Source organism: Glandiceps talaboti, chromosome 15 (assembly GCF_964340395.1).
Source record: "Glandiceps talaboti chromosome 15, keGlaTala1.1, whole genome shotgun sequence".
In the NCBI taxonomy this organism is placed as follows: Eukaryota; Metazoa; Hemichordata; class Enteropneusta; family Spengelidae; genus Glandiceps; species Glandiceps talaboti.
Genome location: NC_135563.1, coordinates 10746008 through 10767211, shown reverse-complemented (window position 1 = coordinate 10767211; position 21204 = coordinate 10746008). Strand labels below are relative to the sequence as shown.

The 21204-nt window shown below is 34.8% G+C and overlaps 2 protein-coding genes across 2 annotated transcripts; one reads left to right on the top strand and one right to left on the bottom strand.

The window, feature by feature from the left end:
- Nucleotides 1-1201: 1201 nt before the first annotated feature.
- LOC144446091 (ATP synthase F(0) complex subunit e, mitochondrial-like) lies at nucleotides 1202-4231 on the bottom strand. The gene is made up of 4 exons (XM_078135795.1): nucleotides 4125-4231; nucleotides 3066-3120; nucleotides 2559-2648; nucleotides 1202-1709 (listed from the first exon to the last, which is right to left on the bottom strand). Exons 1-4 carry the CDS (start codon nucleotides 4164-4166, stop codon nucleotides 1687-1689), a joined length of 210 nt encoding a protein of 69 aa, XP_077991921.1. The 5' UTR covers nucleotides 4167-4231; the 3' UTR covers nucleotides 1202-1686.
- Nucleotides 4232-4496: 265 nt separating this feature from the next.
- LOC144446090 (glycerol-3-phosphate acyltransferase 4-like) lies at nucleotides 4497-20992 on the top strand. The gene is made up of 15 exons (XM_078135794.1): nucleotides 4497-4627; nucleotides 4716-5151; nucleotides 7085-7169; nucleotides 9035-9162; nucleotides 10351-10393; nucleotides 10786-10840; nucleotides 11493-11558; nucleotides 11978-12142; nucleotides 12697-12790; nucleotides 13634-13749; nucleotides 14209-14264; nucleotides 14735-14820; nucleotides 15146-15274; nucleotides 15786-15865; nucleotides 16365-20992. Exons 2-15 carry the CDS (start codon nucleotides 5005-5007, stop codon nucleotides 16456-16458), a joined length of 1344 nt encoding a protein of 447 aa, XP_077991920.1. The 5' UTR covers nucleotides 4497-4627; nucleotides 4716-5004; the 3' UTR covers nucleotides 16459-20992.
- The last annotated feature ends 212 nt before the right edge of the window (nucleotides 20993-21204 follow it).

Here is a 21204-nt window from a genome sequence, read left to right as displayed (position 1 = left end):
AAGACAATTATTCATACTCTTGAGGTCAACAGTTCAGGAACTTTCACCCACACATAGGGATGTCATTTAGATTCTCTCGCAGTCCTCAGAGCTTTGCATTGCTAAAAGGGTTGACTGTGAGTCTAGGATGTCACGTCATAGATATGTGCTTAGCAACCACTGTTATAGTCGGCAGTTTCACTTTCATATCCAATTATTATATAAACTTGCCATTGTCAAGGGCCCTGTAATTATCTGCAGTTAAAGCTGCACTAGCTGTAACTTGGACTTTTTTTGCAACAATTTTGTTAGATATTATGACTTGCTTGTAATATCGTATACCTAAATAATACTGAATCACCTGTAGGTAAATTTATTTGTGCAGCTAGCTGTATACATGATATGATACAATAAGTCCATGAAATTGATTTTTGAGTCCACACCCAAAATCAGTGCCCCCAGTGCGATCACAACTTCAATGTAACTATTATTTATGGATAAAATCGACCTCAACTTAGCATTTAAAATGTCTAATTATTGGTATTTTCAGTCAATATGTTGTTGGTTGTCTGATCATAACAATAATACTCCAGTTACAGCAAGTGCACCTTTAATGAGAATTTACCAGTGAAAGTGATTCTATCATGATATCCAGTTTCAGCTTGTACCGTGGTATAAGCTGTAAGATACATTTTGTTGTTCAGCCCTATCAAGCTTCTGAAGACAGCTGATATGATATCAGACTTGTACTGGTAGAAATAAAAACAAGTTTGGTGCCAGAATACATACATTCACTGTAGTTAGCCTTGAGGCCATGATGAATTGTTGCTGATTGTTGTTTACAAGGTGATGGCTTTTTTTGTGTTTTCTATCACAACCGTTATGCTAACGTTGCAATAAACCTTGATGTTTGAAAACAGAACTGCTGTATACATGTTATTTGGCCTTTGGAATAACAAGCATAACACCATAAAATTTAAACTTTTGAACATTTTTTGAGATGACTGTTATAATTAGATACTCGTATGTATAACAAATACCACAGATTTTAGTATGCACCCAAGCAATATTTGTTTGGATTTCTGACTAAAAATTAAGACAAAATCCGAAAGTCAAACTATTTGGACGTATTTATAAATGATTTTTTATTTTCACACACACACCCATAACATTGAAGTTATGAAATGTATTTAATCATAAAAAGTGAGTGATAAACAGATTGCTATAAAGATGGCTGATCATATGTATGTACTGAACAATAGTATTACATTGACAACTTTGAAATTTCAATAATTTTATTATTTTTGTATAATAGGGACTAAACTCCATGTTTGCTGTAAAGCAGGGCAAAGAAAATAGAGATCACCACTCAAAAGGATTCTTTACAAATATCACTTATTTCCAAACTCATACAACAATGAATTAAAAAAAAGCACACTGGACAACCCAAAATAACACTGCAAAAATGTTCAACAGTTTTAATCGTAACCAGTTGAGACAGTAAACCTTTACACAAACATATTAACAATTGTATGGGTTATGTCATTTTTTTTTTAGCTCACTCCAAATACATGACTACTTTATAAAATACACTTCATTCTGTGATCAATCATAACTTAGGGATGGGTGTAGAAATCACCAACATATTTCCATCACATCACAGCCAGTCAACACACTAGATCAACTTTACATGGTGTCCCTCAGATCTTATTGTAGAATGCTATCACCCTCTGGAAGTAAAGTAAAACAGGTTATGAGAACATGTGGTTCAAAGTTTCATCTATATTACTACATTTGATCATACTTTACTTTGTAAATGTGTCCTAAATCTGTTCAGGGTTGTCGACTACAGCAAGTACTTTATGCAAGTATTACTGGCTAACCTAGTGTCCTCATAAATAAATTAATTGAAAAAAGGCCCTACATTGGTCTTATTTGCTACATTATATTGTTTACTAGTTGAGCTATGTATGAACAGTATAAAGTCATCATACACACTAGTAAACACAAGGGGCAATATGAAGAATAAGTGAAGTATATAAATGGCTGCTTGGCATGCACACATATATTTCGACAAAGGTATGACACCAGTAAAGTACAATAAAAGTGAAACAAGAAAGGATTTCAAGGTACGATTTCATGGATTTACAAAGGGAAGTAAATCAAATGATTGGGAAACGACAAAAAAGAAAAAAAGAGGAACATTCTGAAATGTAACTGAAACTGAGTATAGCAACGGTTAAGTAGGTCCACTGGGTATTTCTACTTCTTCCTAGCACTAATTTGCCCAATTAATATCATATATACCATACATGCAGTGGTAATAGTAATGCATACATACAAGTGAACCGTGCTAGCTTGAATGAACTCTGTTCCAGTCATTTCAAAACCTTCCTACGAAGAATACCTGTTGTCAAAGGAACACCGATAGCAACACCGTCACACAACACAGTGCAGGATACACAGGAAAGGTAGGTGATTACCAGATAATAGTGGAACAATTTACATCAACTTGCCTGCCCTGTGTCACTGTGTCGGCCTGTATCATATGTCTACACGTCTCTACAACTCTGCCTCACCTGTTTTGGCAGCTGCTTCCAGTTTATCTTTCTTAACCTTTTCTTTTTCAAGGATGGCTTTCTTTTGGTCTTCTCCTCTTTGTAATTGAACTATGAATGTAATAGAGAAGAGACTCTGGTAAAAGAAAAATGTACAACTCCTAGCAACCTGGAGCTCAATTAAACCTCTTCAGGTTAAGTTCATGTAAAAGATAATGGCTGTGGCAGGATTAGAGTTAAAAATGCTCTCCACACACTGACTTAGATCTTACAATGATTATGTATATGTTTTATTCTAGCACCCTCGAGCTCAACTATGAGCGCATATCCCCTTGAAAGAAAGAGGATTAACAATCAATCAATCAATCAAAAGAATTTACATAGCATCAAAATTCAATACCAAATAGTGCTCTATGACATTGAACATCAAGTTTAAGTTTTTATTAACATGAAATCACAACGTATCCTTTCTGGCTTTGTTTCAGCTAGACACGAGTACATTTTTTCCTAACTTATCAGAAAGCTTACCTTGTCTCCTACCCCCATAGAAGATTCCTCCTAGCAAAGCTGTATACCTTGCTGCCTGAATAGAAACAAAAGTAACTGACTTGATTCTATGCACACACAACTACACGTAAAGGTGGTAGTCAATGTCAATGTCAGGTCTATACATATACAAACAAATAAGTCTAGCGAGGGTCTATGGTCTAGCATATACAACGACTTCATGCCTATAAGTGAGCATATCTTTTTTTAATCCTAACCCTTATGGTCAGCTAAATCAATGTGAAACCAGTCCGAAATTCATTGTTTTTGTACTCACTCCAAAATAGAATAGTCAACCCTTTCACCATACTATAATCTTGTCAATTATGCAAGTACATGTATTGAAGTTAGACAGGGGTGGACTTTAAATTACCTACACATCAAAACAGTGGATGCTCTCACTAATTCAATTAGACAGTCTAATCTGATCATCATCTGATGTTGTAATATATCACTTAATCAGCTTATTAAATCAATGCTCAATCTGATCTTACAAGTTACACACACCTATTATTTTTGTTGAAGAGTTCTTCGCATATTACACCTATTTATGTTTTTGTCTAGATTGCAGCAACATTATTATTAAATATAACCAGTTTCACTAAGATTGGATCTCTACAAAGGGGACAGAGAGCTGAAAACTATTATATATTTTATAATGAAATGAGTCCTTTTGCTAGTGGTATCTTCGCGCAATGCATCTTGGACCCGACATTTACCTCCCAACATGCACACGTCCATCCTGTCTGGCGAGTTCAACACTATCAATAGCTATAAGTCTGGCAACTTAATGTGATTTATAAATTTGATCGCGAAAACCTTAGCCTATGGTGTATACATATATATATATTTCGTTAGCAGAAAAGTAATGAGTCCGGGGAACTGAACCCTGCAGTCCAATGTTTTCAGGTTGTATGGACATGATTTATCGTACGATGTGGTTTGAAAACAATTAAATAACAAAGTTCCATATATGCATGATAAATACAGTGGAACTGCGCTGTATAATATACCGACTAGCGCAATATACAAAATATTTACCTTTATAAGAGGCGATACTGCTACCGCTGCAGGGGCCATCATGTACTGTAATTCGTGATTTTCAGTTTGAGAAACCCCCCACACACAATGGGGAATTTTTAAAACGTCGTTCGTCAGGCACAATTTATCTGTGTTAATATAGTTTCGGAAACTAAACGTTTTACGTAAACAATTTTGACAAAAATATAAAAATCAAACAATGTTTTAAATACTTTAAGAATACTCGATCATATTTTATAGCTTACAGTTCATTGCGATATGCACTGTCTTTGATACAATTATTATTTGATATTAAGGGAAGAATGTGCTGTTTACAAATATAGCAATACAGTCAGTTATTTATTTCTGATACAATCACTTCCTGTAGACGTAGTGGTGAGAAAGTGTTTACAGTTTACGTCTGACACGTTTCACACGTTAGCGCAAGTCATCGTCGCCTCAATAAACATCAACACATCCATTTAGAGCGGTAAACAGTACGGTTCTGGAAACACTGTCACCAGGTATGACCTCGACGGGTGTTATTATATAACGAAGGTCGCATTATCTATCTGTATCATCGATCAGCTGTATTTACATTTCTCATTCCAGAAGGTTGTTGACCTCATCTGGGCGACCCAGTGCCACAAGTACATGCCCTGTGTTGATAGGACCGAGTCGCTAACGTGGAATAGCAGTTCATTCTAGAACTTGCAGAAGTATAGTTATATCGAATGGATTTATTGACGTGCAGAAGTCAGTGTGTGTGTCAACACTAAGTTACTTGGAACCCTGGAACCCCTGGAACAGCACTACAGCAGCTTGAGTGTGGTGTGATTCACTTCGTAGCTGCAGCTACGAACATTATTGTGAAACGTCAAGCTTTTACTCAAGGTCAACCATGGCTGAGCAAATGCTGATTGTTATCCTCGGTGTTCTAATATCTCCACTGTTGGCTATCTATGCCATGGTTATCATCCCAGCTGTGTTTGGGGTTGACGTTGGAGTACGACGTTTGTATGTAAGAATACTACTCAAAATCTTCGAGGTATGTTGCTATGCTATAAATCTTTTTTGATAATTCCAGCATTACCCCCAGAAAGATTTAATAGTGACTTTGGTAACACACACACACACACACACACACACACACACACACACACACACACACACACACACACACACACACACACAAAGTGACACACTCACACGGATTTTTTTCAGCATAATTAATATATAAGTACAAGATGACAAAATTCTACAGTATTAAAATGTTGACGTTCTGGTATCAGTGAAGTAATGATAGAAATCATGGAAGTATAACCCACGTTATACTTCCATGTATAAATAGAGCAACAGGTGGGTTAATATGCAAATAAACAAATGAGTTGATATGCAAATAAAAAAATTAGTTAATATGCAAATAAACAAATGAGTTAATACGCAAATAGACAAATACAACCATGATATCACAAAATCAATTCATGACTAAAATTATTGAGAAAAACAATCCACATTTTGCACCATACTTTTTATGATTTTATTATACTGGTAATATATGTGTATGTAAAAAATGTCAGATTGTGCAACTTCTAATGCAGCCATTTTACATAATATTTTACATTGCATGAAAAAATATGATCATGGTGTTTGTTTGTTTGTTTGTTTTGTTTCTATTTTCCTTTAGAATTGTATTGATTTAAAAAATGCAATTTGCAATCAGAAGTAATTTCAGACATATCCCTGAATTGTAGATAAAAAGATTGATAATCAAATGAATACCACAATATCACGATGTCATTGTTAACAGTACTATCACCTCTAACACACTGCATATGTTCAAATTAAGTTTGTTGACCCCCAACAGTACGACATGGAGTTGAAGCTGAATGCACACAACATTTCAACAAAACTGTTAATGTCTAATTTTTAGAGGTTACTTGATAACTTATGTATGACCTGATTTTGTGATAAACTACCTCGTAAAATAGTTGTATGAATGGTGATGTCTGGATTAGCTTGGTATATTTACTACATCTGACACTGATAGGGCCAGCCATCTTTATTTTTGTGTTTCTCATGACCGACTGACCATTAATTTCTTCAATCCGAAATAATAACAAAGACACTGCACCCTCTATGGTAGGGTTAGGAATTCACATGTTGTCATTAATTGTAAGATGGTGACCCCCCTCAAGCATATACATGTATCTGGGAGAAATCATTGCTGAAATATGAGACCGTTTATAAAACACAAATAGTTCATAAATTCCATCTAAGGCATCCTGACTGTTAAAAGAATGATTATAAATGGTAGGCGTCACCACTGACATGTACAAACTTCGTCTCTTTCTTTTCTTTTTTTCTTCAAATTTTCATTTTAACTGACTGATCATTTCAAAGGTGTTACGATGATGAGAAACAAGAAAATAAAAAAAAGGCCAACCTGAAGATACAATCACATCAGTTCATGTGATTATTTTTCATTGACTAAATAGTAGGCTGAAGGTTAACTGTGATAAGATACTGTGCCAAGAAATGGATTATTTATTATCTACATACAGCAATTTATGTAGTAAAACACTTCATATTGTTGGTAGTGTTTCAGAGGAACCTGAATGCAAAAATCAACAAAATTCCAGCAATGGCATGCTAGGGAAATAAAAATACCTGCAACAAATATCAAAATACTGTATCTGTGTTAGTTTGTCATTCTAATAATATCTTTTGTCTTGTGTATTTCATATTTTGGAAATTTACAAGTCTCTACCTGGCATGGTCTTGTCGTTTATCATATGTTTATCATGTGTTAATTACATTGTAAAATATCAATACTCATAGTAACTATAATCACTACCGCCCTCACCGACCTCCTCTCTCCTTGACTGATGGGGGGCGTCCAGGCATACATGTACCTTTATACAGACTATACCCAGGACATCAATTTACATGTTTTCTATTATATATTTATTTTTCTGCAGTGGGGAAAAGGTAGAATAGCCAAAAGTGTCAATCAGCAAAATAATAAAGGTGCCATTGACAATGGAACTGTGGTCACTGCCCAAGGTATGATTATGAAATGACTTTTGTGTTGTGTTGTGTTGTGTTGTGTTGTGTTGTGTTGTGTTGTGTTGTGTTGTGTTGTGTTGTGTTGTGTTGTGTTGTGTTGTGTTGTGTTGTGTTGTGTTGTGTTGCGTTGCATTGTGTTGCGTTGCATTGCACTGTGTTGCATTGCGTTGTGTTGCATTGCGTTGCGTTGCGTTGCGTTGTGTTGTGTTGTGTTGTGTTGTGTTGTGTTGTTTGTTTATTTACTTGGACAAATGTCTGGCGGTGATGAACACCAATAAATGTGGACCCTATGTTGCATTGCATTGCATTGCATTGCATTGTGTTGCATTGCGTTGTGTTGTGTTGTGTTGCATTGTGTTGTGTTGTGTTGTGTTGTTTGTTTATTTACTTGGACAAATGTCTGGTGGTGATGAACACCAATAAATGTGGACCCTATGTTGCATTGCATTGCATTGCATTGCATTGTGTTGCATTGTGTTGTGTTGTGTTGTGTTGCATTGTGTTGTGTTGCATTGCGTTGCATTGCGTTATGTTGTTGGTGGTGTCCTGTTAATATTTCTTTTCTTTTTTTCTTGTGTGTAACTACAAAATGTATAAGTACATCTCCAGGATGTCAGACTTATCTCTCTCTATAAGTTATAAGTAGTCTAAGATAACATTTGTGACTTTGTGATATGACAATCACTGAACCTGTGAGTAGTATTCCTTACATGTTGTGACATATTAAATATCATATTATTACTATCTTAATATGGGTATTTGTACAAAGGATTGGATGGTAAGCTGTCTGACTTGATGATGGTGGATAATGATCTGAAGTCACATAGAATAGAATAGAATAGAATAGAATAGAATAGAATAGAATAGAATTGAATCAAATAGAATAGAATCAAATCGAATCACATCGCATTGCATCACATCGCATTGCATCGCAACGCATCGCATTGCATAGAATCAGTTTAGTTCCTGATGTACCGCATTCCATAGTATGTTATCTTCATAATCTATTCAATCTAGTCAATCCTGTTACTCAGGGCGTTAATTGTGGTTCAACCCCATGGTGGGAGAAGCACAAGTGGTGCATGTTAGTAGCAATCCATCACAGGCTGTCGTCTGGCTCATTAATATTCATTTGGTACAGCTGTTTCAGTTTTGACTATGATATGCAAATGTCCAACCAGGGCACCACCTCCAGTCTATTTAAACTAAAATCATGTGGGGATGCGACGACATCATCATGTTTATATGAACGCCGTAGTGGGGAGCACAGAATTCTGTGCGAGAATAATGGGATTGACTAGACGGAATAGTATGAAGATGACATAGTACGGAATACAGTCTGTCAGGAACTAGACTAAATAGAACAGAATAGAAAAGAATAGAATAGAATAGAATAGAATAGAATATTTTCGTTACATAGGAAGTAGATTTTTATTATGGTTGGAAACGTAGAGTGAGAATTTGACATTTTTATAATGTTCGTCTGGAGTGCCAAAATTTTACAGCAATGTGTAAAATTCTCAATTTAGACAAAATACAAATGTATTGTATTCTCGTATACCATCCATGGGCAATACAAGCTATATATAACTAACCAGCAAGTATCCCAAATGTTCCTATCTGAAAGAATGACAAGATTGTATGTGTATATTGAGACATGTAAAATATAATTATTACAGTGTTGTGATGTAATATGTAATACAATGCTCAGACAAATATTTGGAAAAAATAACAAGATTTATACCACAAAGTCATTGAAAGACATCAGTATCAACTTTATATAGCAATGTACATTGTACTGTCATTGATCTGTAATTGATAATATCATAGTTATGACATTTAAACTTGTTTACCCTGTACAGAGGTTATTGAGAGAAATGGACCCAAAACTTTAATGGAAGCTATGGCTGGAAAGAGTGACTCTTTTGAAAAATTGAAACATAATTTCCACTTGTCGGATATATATTATTATTGCAAAAGTGGTGTAGAGGTAAGAAAGTTCTCTCGGATTCTGTTTCCTCAAAAAACTTAATTTTGTTAACTTACATGTAATTTTTGACATGTCTGCAACAATCAAGGAAACAAGGGTTTAATTTTTATTAGTTTCAAATGGAAATTCATATGTGTTGGTAAACGATAGTATCGAATTGAGTTTTGTTCCAAACACAAACATGAAAATTTTACCTGATAGTTTTGCCTGCATATACACTCAGTGTGTCCTCTAAGCCAATTTGACGTGCCACTGACACACACAATTTCTAGTGACGCACCAAAATTTGGTGTTCCCCAATCTCTTACTATGTGGTGACTCACAAGAAATGCCATTTTGACTCGCAACAGCAAAAGTTGGCTGTCAGTAGAGGGCACACTGTACACACTTCAGTCTTTGTTAAAAGTGTATAATTAGTGTTCATGTATACGAAATACTCAGAGTCAACACTTTTACTTGTATGATTGTAATAAAAACATTTGATTTTTGAGACTATTTTAGAAAATATTCCATATTTGAGTTGAAATTATCAGTTAACATGTATATTCAAGTTTATACTTGGGCTCAAAAGCAAGTCTAAACTAACTGGAACGATATTTTTCATGTTTGTTCTTAGTTTTGATTTGTTATACATGTACATGCTAAAGCATGTGTAATTATCTTGTGATAAAACCGTATCAACTAAATCCCCATACATCAAGTCTGTACCAGATTCAAGGCCAAGATAAGATGTCTAGCCAGTGTACACATGCCAACAATGACTACACACCCCACTCCCCTCCCCCAGTAGTTACAAGTAAACATGTAATTCAGCTAAACAGAATTATTGAACTGTTCATATGAAAGTTTTGGTGTATTCGTCAACAGAGAAAATTAACAAAAAATTAATGATTTTTAATTTTAGTCAATGAATGTTGTTTAGCCGATAATCCAGGCAAATTGGAATTTTGAATTTCCTGTTTCCCGTGATGGGGAAATAATGAATTCAAAAACCCCCATTCACATGGATTCCAGGCTAAAGAATGATATGTACATTGCACTCTGTTTGGCATTGTATTTGTATATCCGTGGCATATTTCAACATTCCTGTCTTGATTTCATAGCAAAATATTAGATATTTGCCGATTGTCATTTTTTAAATAGTATTTATGTAAACAAGTGTTCTTTTTTTCTTTTCTTTTTTTTCAGTCTATCATAGATGATGAAGTCACCAAAAGATTTGATGCTGAAGGTTTGTGATTTTGTGCATCTAATATTACTACTATTTTGCATTTCAAAATGTTTTGTACATCTAAAATATTTACATGAAAAGAGTCATTGTGCATAATTTACTCCACGTTTTGTCTGACGATTACATGTAATCAAGCACCATAGTTGAAATACCACAATTCCTTGTTTTCCCATCGAGTTTAATACAATATATAAAATATAAAATGTCATCAAACGCTAACATTGCATTTTCCATATTTTGAGAGCTGAGAGCATGCAGTTGATGTCAGGAAGAGGAATTGTGAAGACTATGTTTACTAGTATGTTATACAGATGAATGATCTAAAATGTAGCCTTTTGTGACAAATAATCGTACAAAGATGTTATACCAGTATTATTTTCATTTACTTGTAGAGTTATCATCATGGAATCTTTTAACCAGAACAAATCAAAATTATCAGTTTTTGAGGTAAGTAAACACATACTCTATGTGTTTGTTGTAGGTGTGTGTGTCTTTGTGTGTGGTAAGCAGTATTTGAAGCCTACCATGCAGTGTAGCAGAACACTAATGCCTCTGATGCTTGTGAGTACCAGTGTGGCATACTTAGGGGTAGGGATGGGGTTGGGGTATTTGCAAGAGTGCTTGAAGGGTTTTCTGCAGCTGTAGTTTCATGAATGAAGTAAGTGAAATTGCAGCAGAAAATACCACAAATGCTACTGCAAATGCCCTTAAGTACTCGCATTAGTATTCACATGTCATGGGGGTTGTGTTATCATTTACATATGTTTATCTGAAACAGCAAATTTTGTAAAATCATAAAAACTGACATGCATGTGATTTCACATACACGGAATACTTGCACACTTATTTACATACATGTATGAAATAATGTTTTTGGTATTGCACTATAGTGCAAAAACCAACAGTGCACACACACACACACCAATGCATGTAATTACTGGTACATATTTGTTATCATCAGAAGTAAAATGACATGTTCTTATTTACATAAAGTCACCAACATTTTACACAGTGATCAGATAAGGGCTTAGGTTATCATGATATTTTGTTGTTAAATATATAGAGAAATAATTTGTGTTTTTGTTTTGTGTTTGAATAGTATACGACTGACAGTACTATGGGGAGTTGGCTTTGTCATCAGATATGGTATTCTCCTACCATTCAGGTAAGTTATGATTGATTTGTCTGTACACTATTATACCATGTAATGTAAAAAGAAATCGAGGAAAGTAAAGTCAATTTTGATTCATATTTCGAACACAGTAGAATCAATGACGTAGGCATGCGTTGTCGTGACATCGACACGCATTGTTGTGACGTAGAACGACCATATTTTGTGTTTAAACATGCATGGTATAATATCTCTTTACATACCCTGTTTTGATTTTAGTCATGGCTGATGTTCACACAGTGTGCTTGTAGGGTTTAGAAGTCTGTTAGCGTAGAAGAAGGTATCCGGTGAAATTCATACTGATGATCAAACATTCGGGAAACTCCAGTAAAAAAAACCTCAAATTCTGATGTAGAAATTAATTACCGCCCCTACATAATATTGTATTGTTCTTTTTTTTCCTGTTTATGCAGAGTAAGCCTGACAGTGATTGGTATTTTGTGGTGTATGTTTTCATACGCTATGATTGGCTACCTACCTCAAGGCAGATTAAAACGAACAATTTATCTGTATATCAGTCTTATTACAAATAGAATATTGTGTCGCTGTCTATCAGCTGTTGTCAATTACCATAATAAGTGAGTATCAGTCAATAACATTTTGTACTTTTACCTTTCTGACAGGGTGCAAGAAAGTGTTTTTTAGTGCAATAATATTGACCAAAATTGTTCATCAGCTTGGTAGATCAAAATGATTTGCAAAGGTCATTTTCACAGCTCAATGCTGAAATCTTTGAACTGTTTGTGCATTATAACCTTTGTAAAACACAATAATATTGTATGTTGTACAATTGTACATTGTATCTGTTGACATTTGTGAGGGAGGGCATCCACCTTAGTCTTGTAGTAAGACCTTGGATCTACACTTTGGGGGTTGCCGAATAATGGAGAAAGGGGATGAGTACCTCTGTCTTGCTAGTGCCCTCAGTGGTGATTTTCGGTTACTTTTAAAGTAAGCAGAATAGGGATCTAGTAGCTAGACTAGGTTGGTCTATGCTGACAAGTTTTGTAGCTAATGTAACAATCTGTGACAAAGCCTAACCATTTCACTGACTAGTCAGTCACTCTGTAAGTATTTTGATCGTATTGTCCTAAATAATCATGTTGTGTTATTGTATGTGAATTTATTATAGAGAGTACAAGGCTAAGGGTGGTGGTATTTGTGTAGCCAACCATACATCACCAATAGATGTTCTCATCCTGGGTGGAGATAATTGCTATGCTATGGTGAGTTAGCTTCAATGTTTTTGGTTTTGTTTTTTTGACCAATCCTGTTCTGTCATGTAAAATACCACTTTGTAAGATGGGCTGTGGCCCTTTACTGAAATAAATAAATAACTAAATAACTAACTGGTGAGTTAGCTTCATTGATGTAGGAAGTACATAAAACTAATATGTCACTTGATAACTTGCATTCTGTACAATGAGTGGACACCAGGCTTAAGCCACTGATTCATGTCATGATAAGCATTTGAGTCATGGCAGTGTATGCTAAAATACATAGACCTAATCTAATGTTACAGTCTATATTTTATATGTGTGTGTGTGTGTGTGTGTGTGTGTGTGTGTGTGTGTGTGTGTGTGTGTGTGTGTGTGTGTGTGTGTGTGTGTGTGTGTGTGTGTGTGTGTGTGTGTGTGTGTGAGTGTGTGTGTGTGTGGGTGTGTGTGTGGGTGTGTGTGTATGTGTGCGTGTGCATGCACGCACATGTCTGTGTCTGTTTCAAAATAGGTTTGGTAAACGACATATATTACAATTGCATAGCATATTAAATGTTCTTGAGTCTTTCTAGTCATATAAGGTTAGACAATGATTGATATATATATATATATATATAAAGTGTCATTGTCAGACAAAAAATTGACAAAATTGACAACGATATATAATGATGTACATTGCAAGTATTTGCTTGATTTGGCAGACTTTTACATCATTCTATATGTAAAAAAATATTTCATCATTAGAGATATACCTCTGTGTTCACATGTGTGGCCTTAGAAATGTACTATCTTGATGTAGATTTATGCCCATATTTGGCATTTCTAAAGTACTGGTATCATTGTTATGTTCAGATTGGTCAGCAGCAAGGAGGTTTCTTTGGAATGATGCAGAGGGCATTCAGCAGAGCAGAATCTCACATCTGGTTTGACAGATCTGAAGTGAAAGACAGACAACTTGTCAGTAGAAGGTGAGATGAAAGTCAAACCATTGACTCAGGTTTACAACAACATCAACGTTGACTGACATATATGACATCCATGGGTATAGATGACACCGCAATCTTAAAGTCCAAGTTTTATACTGCTATACATACATGAGACAAACATAGTTAGAAATTGTAATATTTGACTTTGGATGTTATCTGGACTTTAGGTGAAAACAGCCAGTGCACAATGTGAAGTCAATTAATTATTCATTTATGGTAATAATATCAATGAATATTGCTTTGATATTCAAATTTATTAATACTTGTCATTATATATTCATGTATCTTGCACTGTACAGTAATTACTGGTATATGTACTGCACTCAAAGTAGAATGCTATTTTTTCGTGCAACACTCAGCGTTTTGTATCCTAGCAACAGACACACACTCACCTAACATCATTTTAATCTAACATCTTTGTCTCTGTCTTTTTTTATGTAGGATGAAAAATCATGTGGACTCACCAGACACACTACCCATTTTGATATTTCCTGAAGGTGAGTTTTGATGTCTGCTTGTCACACCGTACCGGTACATGTCGTGTTTTCATTATAAAGACATCTATGATCTATTGTCATATATGCATGAGCGCTTGCAGTGTTCTCTGTGGTCATACTTTCACAGACATAACAACTGAAAGTGCCGCACAAAACACTGAAGCACTAGTGCAAATACTCCTGAGTACCCACACTGGCATTCATGCGGCATGCGATTCTGTTATTATTACATATGTTTATCCGAAATAGGAAATTTCCATAAAAAGCATACTGTGTGATATCACATGCTTTTGTGTACAATGAATGATAGTGCCTTTATTTGCATATCATTTGCATGAAGGTATGAACAGTGTAGTAATGTTTTCAATTTGCACTGCAGTGCAAATACCAGCAGTATGCATGTGCACGGTTCAAAATAATCACAAGTACATGTAAAATAATTTCTTTTCTTTATTTTTTGGTATTATTAGGTACATGTATTAATAACACGTCTGTGATGATGTTTAAGAAAGGCTGTTTTGAAATTGGTACCACAATATATCCTATAGCTATCAAGGTAAGTGAAAACAGACAAAAACTCAAGTCAGAATTAGTAGAATTTTTAGTGAAATGTTGGGAATTTTGTGATGTTCTGAGAATTGCAATAAAATGTTGTTTTGTGTTGCTTTTGTGATTGTTTCAAGAAAATGAGCCAAGCACACACACATCAGGGATGCAGCTGATTTTTAAAAGTAGCCCGTAAAATGTGAAAATAATGTCAGTGGTAATATCGAGGAACAAAACTCCTAAGTCTGCCCACTGATGAAAATATACATTGTACTGGTTGAAATGAAATATGAAGTTCATAATACATGGCTTTCTGTTTGTATCGTATCCTATAGTATGATGCAAGATTTGGTGATGCATTCTGGAACAGTAGCAAGTATTCACTATTAGAATATCTAGTCTTAATGTTTACCAGCTGGGCATTGGTTTGTGATGTCTGGTACTTGCCTCCAATGACACAGAAGGTAAGTTCTAATCCTGATTATTTGCTGTTAGACAACCTGACTTCCAACATCCATCCATCGACCAAGGTGTCATCTTTGCCCCCCCCCCCCCCCCCCCCCCCCCCATACTCACACAAATAGCCTGTCTATGGACTACATATGAAATATGCAGCTAAAACACCTTGCAAGCAATGAATCATTCAAGAATTTTTGTTCTACTGTACAAGCCCCACAGAAGTTTAGAAGGCAGATCTTAAGAATAATATTCATAGAATGAAATTTCAACAACTTTGGAAAATAACTGTTTCCACCTAGTCAGCCTTTGATAACAAGTCAAGAGTCACTCAGTTGATGAGATTATTCCAGACTATGTGAAAATGACATGATATAAAAACAGTGTAGCAACGTGCAAATGCACAAAAAAGTATTCAGTATTTTGATATAAAAATTATCAACCCTCTACTTCCGTCAGAGTCTAAGTTTGTTCCTCAATGATTAATCTGTGTTTTTTGTCTTTCTCGTACGACACAAGGAGAATGAAAGTGCTGCCCAGTTTGCAGGTCGTGTCAAGTCTGCCATTGCTAAACAAGGAGGTTTATTAGATTTAGTCTGGTAAGGAGTTTGTGTCATTGTAAAGGGGGGAATGCCACTACACAAAATAAAGGCATTTTCATGAACTCTGGGTTCTGGAGAGTTATTTCATGGTTTTACATCACTTAAACTATATGTGATTTCATTTTGAAGTTGTGCCTCCATTTGGGGATCTTTGTTGTGTGCCACATTGCCTCATGGGAGTCAACATAACTGTTTATGCAATGGTTGAACAATGAATATTCATGATGTTTTCACTGAAAGTAATATGCACTTCTGCTTGAACTTCTGGTTGAATTTTGAATCACAGATGAAACTTGTAGCCACCGCAACTTGGGCATTGAGTATTTTTGCAAATATTGGATGTTATGATTCGCACGGACAGTCCCAGTATTAATTGACTAAACAGACATTTCAAGCCATATCTTTTTATCAGTGTTTATTTGACTGTGTTATGATTTTGATTAAAAATGTACTTTCTATGGTTTGTGATGGTTTAAGTTTATTGTTTATCTTTTAGGGATGGTCAACTGAAACGACAGCAAGTCAAGAGCTCGTTCAAAGAAGAAAAACAAGCCGAATACAGCAAACTGATAGCCAACGATAAACACTGATGCCAACGTCGACAATCTGATGAACGCCACTCAGTCAAGTTTAGTTACTGCAGTTTGCAACTCTCACATTGGGGTGTTTACTCAATGTAATGTGAAATTGACAACACTAATATTAAATCACTATACAGAGTTCTCTTCAGCTGTGTATTCTAGTTGTTCTTTTTTTAAATTTCTTCATAGCTTGAAAGATACAAGGGATGGTTGGTCTCTATGGTAACTGGCTTTACAGTGAAAAATAACACTGATGAGTCTTATACAGTAACGGGACCACCAAGAAGCCGAGTTTTGACTATCTGCAAACACTAATAGTAATTCAACTTAAAAAAAGCTCCAGGTCCAATCTCCAATTTGACAACATCAGCTGTGTATCACTGTATGTATCAGATATTAATTACAGTTAACAACCATTCAGTTTGTCAGTATAATGTCATTTTAAGTCCATCAGAGTTTCAGACGTGATGTATTTATATATATAATAAGCATTGCAATTTTTTTTTTCAGAACGAGGAAATATTTAGGAACAAATTACGCTAAAGTTTATAACCTCAATTTTCAATTTTGAAACTGAGCTAATTGTAATGAGCGATAACAAGAGTAAAATTTGAAACTCTACAATATGCTAATTTGCATATACTATAGACATATTGTGTAATCTATTTTTTGACAAAAGAAGTATTTACATATCATAAGAATGTATGTATGGTGTATAGGCCACAAGTCTATTCCAATGTTGCATTGTGTACATCAATATATAACTTACCATACTCATTCTTGTATTTCTCCCTGCTTGTTTATAAACCCTGTCCCTGTATTTTTATGTGCTAGTTACACATTCAGTGTCTAATGATGATATACATTGTAACAATATTTTGACTGTAGGCTATTTGGTGACACTATATATGCAACTAATACAAATTAAATTAGCATAAATTAAATAGTTGACATTGGCAATACATAGTTGCCCTTATGTATAAACCCATCCCCCATTTTTTGTTGGGGGTGGGGTGGGGGTTATACAAGAACAGGTATGGTATTGTGTAAATGTACATGCAGGGGTCATCTATATATTACACAGGGAGAGTGAGTTTTTGATGTACATGTATCTAATCACTTCATTGTGACAATCATACCAGCATAAATTAACACTTTCTTATTTTAGGAACCCTGGTAAAATGTCAAGGGATTCTTGAATGATTTTACCTACTTTCCATTCTCAGCAAAAAAAACCCTGTAAAACAGTTATACATCTGCTTGAGTTGAAATGACAAGAAGCCAATGAGAAATTATAGTAGAATTGATGTCAACTTTACGTTTGTAACACAATGCATCTTGGAACAGAAAAGTGGAGCATTTTATTTTGCCAATTTCGTGTGGTAGAGAAATTAGATTAACAACGTAAACACTAAGCCTATTTTGTGTGGTGTATGGTAGGTGGTAGATTTTGTATGCGACACGTGGCCTAATTTTTGTGTGTCTGATAAAAAATTAAGCACAGTTTTTCACAACTATTCACAAGTAGCCCTCAAGTGCCAACAACTAATTTTATAATATCTGTAAGGCTAGGTATGTGTCACTGCTAAAGTTAGAAGTGTTTACATGCCAGTCCCTTTTACTGTGTAACTATAGTAATCAGATTTCAGAAAACTAGAAATATATGGAGAAAATGTTTTGTATTATCTTATGACGCCAACAATTCAGTACAAGCCAATTGTTAAAAGTACTTCAATGTTTTTGTTATAAAAGCAGGATGCAGTCCAACTACAAAATGATGGTGCCTAGTACAAGCGTGTTTTGGGAAATGAAAATGGGTTGTTTAAGTAAACAAGACGCAACTTCTATTGTTAAGATCTTCCAATATTTTATTGCAATCAACTCATAATTTCTACAATTTGTTAAAGTTTGTATCAGTATCTTTATATGTACACTTGTACGCATAAACCTTGGTCTTGTGAAACTGCGCTTTATTAAAAGGCATACAAGTATTTTGATTTTTTTACATGCACGTATGGAAAGCATTCATGTATATCTGCTTGATTTTTTTGTAATCTTTGGTTTTTATTTTTTGCAAATACTATTTGTGGTAATAACTGCTACTTTACATGACTTCAGTCTCTGCACTAAGTTGTACAAATACTACTAACCATAGTCTAGAGGCTATCCATGACTTTGAATCTCTTCTCACGTCTAGCTCAATGAGGTCCTGATGAGATCTTGAGATTCGGAGCCACAGATAGGCTCTAGACTACTACTACATACTACATATTACATGTATATAAGTGTTATCATGGCACTTCAATGTAATCTATTTAGAAGTGAATAAAAACTTTAAGTGAATAAAAGAAACAGTCCTTTAAAAACTTGGAAAAAAAGGATTACCTTTCAATTGTACAAATTTAGGGGGTGGTGGTGGGGGTGGGGGCAAAATCTTCATTGTTTATTTGCAAGACACAAGGAACTGGAAATACCTGTGGGAAACAATAGCGGTTTGACAAACAAACTCAGAATCCATCTTGTTTACGGTCATGATAAAGCTAGTCAACCATCAGTGACTGTGAAGTGAACAATGTGACAGTTCAGTGTATAAGTAAATAGTTTCATTTCATAGGGTGTGGTATGTGTAGCAATAATATCAAAGAGTAAACTCATGAATGAATGCTACCCGCATTGCTCATTCATATGCCCTACCTACATTGCCCTTTTGTATGCCCTACCTTCAGTTCATTGTCTTTTACAAGCCCTGCCTACATAATAAAAGTACACTGAACTTCTTAAAGGTATATTTCATGATTTAAACAAAACAATATATGTTTGTATAATGGTGCTGTGAAGGCCGGTAGTTATGGCTTTCAATTTTACGAGTCCACACAGTGTGCTAATTAGTAAATACATTTTTATTTTACCGATTTTTTGATAGATAATGGTTTTCAAGTGTTTTTGTAAAAATGTCATAACATTTCGGATGGTGAGAAAGCAATATTTACTCAATTTATGCAAGAAAGATTGTATACAGTTGATTATGGTTTTAGAGGTACAAGTTCAGAATATTTTAGTTTTCTTATTTCTATTCGGTCTTGTAGAATTGGTGATGTGTATTTGTAACATTGCCACAAAGTGGCTTGGTGATATTTATGCCTATTTGGAAAACAATATGACATACTAGCCAGATGGTATGACTAAGAGTCACAAGCAGCACTGAAGCAATCACAGCTCAAGTTTGTTTACTTTGGGATAGTCTGTATTTGTGATAATCTAAATGGTCATGAACCCACACTGAAAGTCAACTCTCTCATTTAATTAACAAAGTTATTTTTTTTGTTATATGAACGTTATATATTTAAGAAGTAGACATGCAGGCATGGGTATATGCAAGTAGCTGACTATATGTCCAGCAGCTGGCATTTAGTGTATAATTGCTGGCTATATGTCCAATGGTTGGCATTTAGTGTATAACTAACTGGCTATACATATATGTCCAGTGGTTGGCATTTAGTGTGTAAGTAACTGGCTATTTGTCCAATGGTTGGCATTTATTGTATAAATAGCTGGCTATATGTCCAATGGTTGGCACTTTGCGAAAACATATACATTCTATGAGATATGCACTGCCGTTCTTGTATAGTAAATTGTAGACATGTCATTCTGAAATGTCATTTTCATTTCCATGTGTGTCCCGTGGTGTCCATCGTAGTACATTTTCAAGTTTGTCCATGTCATATATTATTGTGTTACATTATATTGTATTACAGACATTTCTACTCTTGTGAGTTTGGTGACTAGCTTGTGATAGTACAAGTGGCACTTAAATATTAAACTTTTCACTGTGGAGGCATCAGTAATTCTATAATATGACCCCTATTGCTCTTGACTAAAGACTTGGGATGTCATTGGTTAGCAGTTATGTTCCTGAGAAACAATTAAATATATGTGTTGGCAAGTGCCAATTATATGACATTATTAATTGAATGTAAACTTTGATCAAAATACTGTACTGTGGACACATCATTGAAATTACAACTGAGACACTGGGTCTCCTAAAATTTACACAACTTCATGATTTTATCAATACCTAGTGCATAGACATTTTGTTCACTTTCTAGCATTCCTATATCGTCACCAAGCACAATGAGTTTCATTGAAATATGTTCTGAATTTGAATTACCACAGAGAACTGTATTTAAATCCACTTGGAGTGTTTTTTATAAATGGATGACATTATTGTTTCCAAATGTGACTTCATACATTTGGACTGAAAGTTGGAGTTAGATCATAAAGATAACATTTGAATGAAGTAGCCAATTGCTAGTGCCAGTCACCAATTATGGCTAATGAACACCAAGTATGCTAATGAACACCATGTATGCTAATGAACACCATGTATGCTAATGAACACCACATATGCTAATGAACACCACGTATGCGAATGATATACACAAGTTGCTATTTATTTTAAGAATGTATCAGACTTTATAATTGCACATTTTTTTTTTGGTGAAAATGAATTGGATTATTTGGAAGAAATAAAATTTCAGTGATTTAAAAATGTATAATATCTGAATCGTATCTTTTATTTTTGCAAGTGAACGAAAATGTTCTGTTGTATCAGCAGGTATTCTTATGATAAATTCCAATATTTTATTAATAAAGTTACTCAGATTAGTTTAAAGGGGAAAAAAGGTGAGACTGATTTTAACTTAGCTGCATTGATTTGGTTAATGGACCAGAGAAATCATATTTGCCAATCCTGCA